Source organism: Charadrius vociferus, unplaced genomic scaffold (assembly GCF_000708025.1).
Source record: "Charadrius vociferus isolate BGI_N301 unplaced genomic scaffold, ASM70802v2 scaffold1821, whole genome shotgun sequence".
NCBI lineage: Eukaryota > Metazoa > Chordata > Aves > Charadriiformes > Charadriidae > Charadrius > Charadrius vociferus.
Window position 1 is genome coordinate 26,930 of NW_009646768.1, and position 7,775 is coordinate 34,704.

General features: G+C 60.8%; 2 protein-coding genes across 2 annotated transcripts in view; one reads left to right on the plus strand and one right to left on the minus strand.

The window, feature by feature from the left end:
• Nucleotides 1-1,532, plus strand: part of LOC104292679 (class I histocompatibility antigen, F10 alpha chain-like) — a 4,382-nt gene extending 2,850 nt beyond the window's left edge. Inside the window, exons 3-7 of the mRNA XM_009892096.1 lie at nucleotides 102-377; nucleotides 454-726; nucleotides 803-904; nucleotides 1,058-1,090; nucleotides 1,390-1,532. Coding sequence (XP_009890398.1) covers nucleotides 102-377; nucleotides 454-726; nucleotides 803-904; nucleotides 1,058-1,090; nucleotides 1,390-1,532 — 827 coding nt within the window. The remainder of the gene's footprint in view (nucleotides 1-101; nucleotides 378-453; nucleotides 727-802; nucleotides 905-1,057; nucleotides 1,091-1,389) is intronic.
• A 515-nt stretch (nucleotides 1,533-2,047) lies between these two features.
• The window catches only part of TAP2 (transporter 2, ATP-binding cassette, sub-family B (MDR/TAP)), a gene marked incomplete at its 5' end in the record, with an annotated part of 7,991 nt that continues 2,263 nt past the window's right edge, over nucleotides 2,048-7,775 (minus strand). The window contains 9 exons of the mRNA XM_009892107.1: nucleotides 2,048-2,180; nucleotides 2,375-2,480; nucleotides 5,692-5,920; nucleotides 6,483-6,619; nucleotides 6,698-6,857; nucleotides 6,935-7,108; nucleotides 7,208-7,396; nucleotides 7,476-7,604; nucleotides 7,686-7,772. Coding sequence (XP_009890409.1) covers nucleotides 2,048-2,180; nucleotides 2,375-2,480; nucleotides 5,692-5,920; nucleotides 6,483-6,619; nucleotides 6,698-6,857; nucleotides 6,935-7,108; nucleotides 7,208-7,396; nucleotides 7,476-7,604; nucleotides 7,686-7,772 — 1,344 coding nt within the window. The remainder of the gene's footprint in view (nucleotides 2,181-2,374; nucleotides 2,481-5,691; nucleotides 5,921-6,482; nucleotides 6,620-6,697; nucleotides 6,858-6,934; nucleotides 7,109-7,207; nucleotides 7,397-7,475; nucleotides 7,605-7,685; nucleotides 7,773-7,775) is intronic.

Sequence of the window (7,775 nt, forward strand, 5' to 3'; positions counted from 1 at the left end):
CATGGGGCTGGAGCAAGGGGTGCTGCGGGGGGGGTCTGTGCCCCAGTGATGACCCAGGGCTGCAGCAGCCCCTCAGCCCCATCTCCCTGGTTGTGTTTCAGGGGCTCAAACGCGGCAGCGCATGTCCGGCTGTGACCTCCTGGAGGATGGGAGCACCAGGGGGTATTATCAGAGCGCTTACGACGGGAGGGACTTCATCGCCTTCGACATGGACACGATGACGTTCACTGCAGCGGATACAGCGGCACAGATCACCAAGAGGAAGTGGGAGGAGGACGGGACAGTCGCTGAGCAGTTGAAGCACTACCTGCAGATCACTTGCATCGAGTGGCTGAGGAAATACGTGAGCTACGGGCGGGCCGTGCTGGAGAGGAAAGGTGCGGGCGAGACGGGACCCTGGGGACCGGCCAGCACGGGTGCGTGTGCCGGTCCTCACCGCCACCCCCTCCCCAGAGCCCCCCATGGTCCGAGTGTCGGGGAAGGAGGCCTACGGGACCTTGACCTTGCGCTGCCGCGCTTACGGCTTCTACCCGCGGCCCATCACCGTCAGCTGGCTGAAGGACGGCGAGGTCAGGGACCAGGAGACCGAGTGGGGCAGCATCGTGCCCAACAGCGACGGCACCTACTACACCTGGGCCTCCATTGACGCCCTCCCGGAGGAGAAGGACAAGTACCGGTGCCGCGTGGAGCACGCCAGCCTGCCTGAGCCCGTCCTCTACGCGTGGGGTGAGCGCGGTGGCCTTGGGCACGTGGAGCGGTGGGCTGGGGTGGTTCTCCTCCTCATGGCATTGCTCTCCTCCAGAGACGGAGTCCAACCTGTTGGTCATCGTGCTGGGGGTGGCCGGTGCCATCCTGGTTGTCATCACCATCGTGGCCGGGTTTGCCCTATGGAAGCGCAGTTCGGGTAAGTCATCGGGGCCGGTGAGGCAGAGGGGTGCGGGGGAAGGCAGGGCCTGGGGGGCCGGGAGGGGCTGTGGGCACGAGCCGCTGTGCTCTGGGGAGCCCCCGAGGCTGTCGGTGCAGCACGGTGGATGCTGACGCCTCTTTCTCTCTGCAGGGAAGAAGAAGAAGGACTACCAAATGGCGTCAAGTGAGTACCGGGGGCAGGTCTGGCTCCAGCCGCTGCCCAGGGTCAGGGCGGTCTCGTGGCTCCGGTTTGTGCCCGCTGGTGGCATTTCCCCATCCCCCGTCCTCCCTCTTGTGCCCCTCTTTACAGCGCCGTAGTGGGGACGTGTGGAAGAGGTCGTGTCTCTCCTCTGGTGCTCGCGGCGCCGTCCTCCTCTCCCGGTGGCTGCAGCGTGGTCGTGGCTCCCGGTCCGGCTCCTGGCACGTGCCCCGTGCCCGTAGCGAGCACAGGGCTGGCAGCTCACGGCTGTTTCTCTCTCGCAGGCACGGACGGGGGTTCTGGCAGCTCAACCACAGGTACGGCGTGGGGATGGATGGAGCGGCATCAGCTCTCTGCTGCCCCGTGGGACCCACAGCCGGGGCAACACCGGGCTGTGGGAGAGGGGCACCGAGACCCCCAGAGCTGAGGGTGGGGGACAGGGAGGTGGCCCTGGGTGACACTGTCTCCTCCTCCCGTCCCTGCAGGGATCACCGCATAACCGCTCGACGAGGGACCGGCACGTGGCTGGATGTGGCCCCTGTCCTCCCAGTGTCTGGGGCAGAGAGGCGCTGGGAGATGCTGGGAGCTGCCTGGAGAGAGAGTTCGTCCCACTGCTCCTGCCCACCACCGGCCACAGTGGTGGGTCTTCTTGCCACTTCCTGTTTTCTGGTTCTTTTAAATTTTGCGTAGTATCAGCAATGATTTAATTTTGATTGTGTAAGTGATTTCTCCTCTCTGTGTACCTTTCCTGATGCCCACAATAAATGATGGTCCCCACCCACCCACTCGCTGTGCCTCCTCTCCTGGTGCCCGGGCTGCTCTCGGGTCGAGGGCTGGACTGGTTTTGGCTGGGGGAGGGTTGATTTTCTTGGCGGCAGCCCAGCAGGGTGCGGTGGTTAGGGTCGGTGCCACAGCAATGGATCTGAAACGCGTTGGCGCAGCTCATGGTCTTCTCTTGTTTCTCATCGGGACCCCCCCGGTGACTTGATGGGGGTTGTGCAAGGTGTTGAGAGGGGACACAACCAGGCAGATGACCCAAACTAACGGGAGGTACTCCAGGCGGTATCGTGTTGTACTTGACGACAAAAAAGGGAGAAGAATGTGTTGAAGGTGACTGGCCAGCTTTTCTTCGGGACATGGTTTGGCAGCCTCGTCCCTGCGGTGGAGGTGGTGAGCTCTGACACCACGTAGGAGCTGAGAAGAAGCTCTCCTGATCCACAGGGATGCAAATGGCACTGAGAAGGTCTCTTGCTCTGAGGCCACACAAACCCCAAGAGGAAGGTCTCCTGATAGGAGGCTGCATAAAGGGGCACTTTGAAGAAGGTCTCCTGCCCTGAGGCCGTGCAGACGGGCGCTGAGACAAACATCTTCTGGTCTGAGGTCACGTGAACAGTCACTGTGACTGAACCAGGAGCTCAACTCTGAACTAAAATAGTTGCTCTTGTAGTCAAGGAGAGACAGTGGAAGTGGATCAACAGGAGAAGCAGCTCTTCTTGAGAGGGGGCAGAGGCAGAGATGACCTGGTCCCTATCCCTGACCAGGCTGCGAGATGCGGGGAACGGTTTCTTCCATCAGGCAGGTCAAGACATGTGCTCCCTGGTTGCTCCCGTGCTGGGCTGGAGGGGCTAACAGGCTGGAACTGGAAGGTCGGGAAGCCCAGCAGCCGGGATCCATTGCTAGGGACGGTGGGACTGATGGAGCAGAAGAGGGGCAGCTACCCGCAGCCTCTGGAGGTGGCTCTTCTTGAGCATGAAGGCAAAGCAGCCTCTTGAGCAAGATCTTGTAACCCAGCGAGGCAAGTGGTCTACAGAGAGGACGGTGTCTGGTACTTGACAGTATTCGTGGTGGTCTACAGCGACCTGGACAATAATTGGGCCTCCAGAGATCTGGATGGCCCCCAGTGCACGTGGTCTGTGACGTGGGCCGGGCAGAGGAAGGGGTCAAACGGATTCGGTGGCCTGGGACATCAGTCCCATGGAAATAGAAGGCCCTGGTGGACACCAGTGCAGAGCGACCCCGGTGATAGCGGGGTACAAGGGGACAGGACGCATCTGGATTCCTGGAGTGGTGGAGGGGATCCCAGTTGGTGTGTTGGGAGCTGAGGGGAGCCCAAGGGGAACCAAGTGGGAGAAGTCAATGGTCTGGAGACTCCGTGTCTCTGGCAGTGACTTGAAAGTAGGAAGTTTGAAGGAAGTAAAGATGCTTCAAGGGTCCAAAGGGGAGCGGGCCGGCGCCGGTGGGAGTCAGGAATTGCTGCCCGGGAGCGGGTTGGGCTTCGGGTTCCGCTCTGTGAGCGGTTGTGCACTAATTGTCTTTTGTACATTCCCTTATCAGTATTATTGCTGTTGTTTTCCTCTTTTCTTTGCTGTTCTCTAAAACCGCCTTTATCTCAGCCCACGAGTTTTGCCTTTTTCTTCCAATTTTTCCCCCATCCCACCCCTGGGGGCCAAGGTGGGGAGTGAGCGAGCGGCCACGTGGTTCTTTGTTGCCAGCTGGGGCTAAACCACAACAGTCCTTTTTGGTGTCCAATGTGGGGCTCAAAGGGTTGAGCTCATGACGTATCTGACCAGAGCGTGTTAAAATGAATTTGTTATACGTATCTATTATATTAGTTAAATAGTCGCTGGTGACAACTTTGCTGTGTTTGTACGCCTGGCTGCGTTACGTGAATTCTTACGTGCTCTATGTGCTCCCCGCGATGCTGTTTACCACCTCCGGGAGAGGGATCGGGATTATCGTTTTGCTGTCCTGGGTAATGTGAATTTATGATATGATAACAGCACCGCTCAGGTGGCTATGTTGGGGTGTTTATGCAGCATCGCTGTCCTGTCTGTACCTCAAGCGCCCCGAGCGTACCTCATTGCCAATCTATGGGGGAAACAGTTGGGGGATACTTTCCCCGGCTCCTTCTACTCCCTTTTCTCCTTTGGGCCAGGTACATGATGGACCAATGGAAAAGGAACCAGCTGGACGGTCACACTCCAAAGGATGTGGCCAATGGCTCCATGTCCCAAGTGGTGAGCAGTGACAACTGGTGTTCCTCAGGCGTCGGTACTGGGAGGCAAATTTTGAATATCCTCCGGATGTTCCAGCCAGCGTGGTCCTACTGCTGTGTCTCCTGAACGTGTTTCAAGTCTTGCTTAGGGTTAACCGACTATTTAAGAATAGCATCCAGAGGTCTGCCATGAGGCTGGATAGTCACGGGTGGCACGGCACATGGGAGAATACGGGCAGGTATCTAGAGAACTTCTGACCTCCAATGGTTTGGGACTTCACCCCCGAACAACTACAGGACCCCGATAAAGCGATGGAATATTTGAAAGGAAAAAGCTGTGGCTGTTCCAGGGAGCCCCAACGTACCTCACGGTGCTGGGCCAGTGTCCACTGAACGTGGCTCAATCCTGTGCAGCACCCTCAGGGGAGACAGAGGGAAACCAGACCCACGGTCATGGCAGGCCCCATGACAGGCGCCGCGGCTACCGCAACATGGCTTCAAGGGAGGTGATTCTGCTCCTCTACTCCTCTCTGGTGAGACCCCACCTGGAGTACTGCGTCCAGCTCTGGAGTCCTCACACCGAGGACAACGCCACGCGCTTCCCACGGTGACGGTGACAACCAGAGGGTGAATGCTTAGCTTCGGCGCCCAAGACCCCGTAGCCTGACTGGGCAGCCCCCTCAACCCAGCCAGCTCCCCTCTGAAGCACTTCTGCTTTATTTTGTACAAATTACTGTCCCAACTAGCTCTGGAGCACACAACATCAGAAGGACATGGACCTATTGGAGTGGGTCCAGAGGAGGCCACGGAGATGATCAGAGAACTGAAGCCCCTCTGGTGTGAGGCCAGACTGAGTTGGGGTTGTTCAGCCTGGAGAAGAGAAGGCTCTGGGGAGACCTTGGAGCCCCTTCCAGTCCCTAAAGGAGCTCCAGGAAAGCTGAGGAGGGACTCCTGATCAAGGACTGGAGCCATAGGATGAGGGGGAATGGTTTCTGCAGCCCCTTCCCACCCCAGCTCTGGCGTCCCCCAACACATCCTGGGTACAAAGAGAAGGATTTATTTCAAACTCAGTGTCCTGTGGTTGGTCCTGCCAGTCACCAGCCCCGCTGGCACCTGCTGGTCCCTGTGGTCACCATCATGTAGCAGGGACATAGCAACGTTCCCGGCATGGTTCCCGGCATGGTGTCCACGCTCCCCCATCACCACTCTCACGGTCCCTTGTCACAGCTTTCGCTCTCCCCATCCCTGCTCCTGGTGTCCCCATCCCATTTATCAGTGTCCCCATCCTGGTTTGTGGTGTCCCCATCCCATCTATCAGTGTCCCCATCCTGGTTTGTGGTGTCCCCATCCTGGTTTGTGGTGTTCCCATCCCATCTCTTAGTGTCCCCATCCTGGTTTGTGGTGTCCCCATCCCATCTCTTAGTGTCCCCATCCTGGTTTGTGGTGTCCCCATCCCATCTCTTAGTGTCCCCACCCGTGTTCTCAGTGTCCCCATCCCTTCCCCCAGTGTTCCCATCCTGGCTCCTGGTGTCCTCATCCCTTGGTGACCCTATCGTGGCATCTGGTGTCCCCAGTTCCTGCTGTTCCTCACACTCCTTCCTCGTGTCACCATCCCCTGCTGTCCCCCCCTGTCCCCCCCCCTCCAGTAGGTGACAGTAGCGGCTGCCGGGGCGCCGTAGCTCCTCGGGGGACTCCAACTCATGCAGTCGTCCCCCCTCCAGCACGGCCACCCGCTGCGCCTGCATGGCCAGGGCCACCTTCCCTGTCACCAGCAGCACCGCGCGTCCGGCCCCGCTGGCTCCGAAGATCTCCTGCTCCACCTGTGGTGGGTGGCATTGTCAGTGGGGACCCCTGGGTGTGGGGACGCGGAGACAAGGGGCCCAAGGACCAAGGGGATGTGGGAAGTTGAGACCAAGGGGACGTGGGAAGGAGAGACCCAGGGGCATGGGGACCAGGGACCAAGTGGACATGGGGGGCAAGGACACAGGGGGTTTGGGGCCCAAGGATCAAGGAGATGCTGGGACCACAGGGATGTGGGGACCAGGGACCAAGGGGACACAGGAGCAGGGTCCCATGGGACTTGAGGAGTGGGGATCGTGGGGATGTGGGATCCAAGGGGACATGGGGAGTTGAGACCAAGGGGACATGGGGAAGAAGGGACCCAGGGGACATGAGGACCAAGAGGACACAGCGAATGGGGACTAAGGGGATCCCCCAGGGACCAGGGTGCTGCTGGACAGTGGGACTGAGGGGACATAGATGTCACCTCCCACCTGCAACTGGCTCTCGGCGTCCAGGGCGCTGGTGGGCTCATCGAGGACGAGGACACGGGGGTTCCTCACCAGGGGGAACCCCTCACCCCGCCACCCACCCACCGCTCACCGCTGCCTCGCCCTCGCTATCCAAGGCGCTGGTGGCTTCGTCCAGGATGAGGACGGTGGGTCGCCGCACCAGGGCTCGAGCAATGGCGATGCGCTGCTTCTCCCCTGCCGAGAGCTGACCCCCTTTCTCCCCCACGTCTGTGGAACAAAAGGCCGGGGGTTGAGCACCACCCAAAATCCTGTGTCCCCTCCCCGCTAGCCCCCACCAACACTTACCAGTCTCAAAACCCTGGTCCAGCGCCGAGATGAAACCCAGGGCACCGGCAGCGGCGGCGGCCGCCCTCACCTCCTCCTCCCCGCAGCCCTCCAGCCCGAAGATGATGTTGTCCCGGATGGTGCCAGAGAAAAGCACGGGCTCCTGCCCCACCAACGCCACCTGCCCCCGGGCGCAGGCTGAGACTGGGCACCACTCAACGCAGTCGTGCTGCCCCTCCTGCCCTCTGCTGCCCTCACCTGGCGGTGGAGGTAGTGGTGCTCGTAGTCCCGCAGTGGTACCCCATCCAGCAGCACCTCCCCGGCCTCGGGCTCGTAGAATCGCTCCAGCAGCGCCGCGCAGGTGCTTTTCCCGCTGCCGTTGAGTCCCGCCAACGCCGTCACCTCACCGGGGCGCAGCTCGAAGGAGACATCCTGAGGGGGAAGGGGGGGGAGAAGAATGTGGTGGCAGTGGTGGACACTCAGGGACACCCATGTCCCCTCCTTGGGGACCTTCAAGACTCACGGCTCTACCTGCAGGACAAGGTGCTCGGGGCGCGTGGGGTAGGCGAAGGAGACGCGTTGGAAGGCGACGTGGCCCCGCAGCGTGGCAGGCACCTGCGTGCCACCGGTGTCCCCGGTGGGTTGCCGGTCCAGGTACTCCAAGATCTTGCGACCGGCTGCCGCTTTGCTCAGCAAGTCGCCGTGGCCGAACACCAGCGCCTGCGTGGGGCAGAGGGGATGGCACCGGGGACAGGGACAGACGGACACAGTGAAGGGGACACGCGTTGTGTGGTCTCACCTGCACGTGGTGGCCGACTTTACCCTGGTAGAGGAGGAAGGTGACGAGGCTGCCAGCGGTGATGGTCCCCTCGCGGAGCTGCTGGTGCCCGCGGCAGAGCACCAGCACCTGCACGGCCAGCTGCAGTGCCTGCAGGGATGGGGGTCAGCGGGTTGTGGGGGGGACAACAGGGGTGTCCGGATGCTGGGGTCCCTCCTGTGCCCGCCTCACCCGCTGGATGAGGGTGAAAAGTGCCCGCTCCACATCCATCCGGTCCTTCAGCCCCAACATCTCAGCCACTGCCCGGCTGTGGCGGCGCTC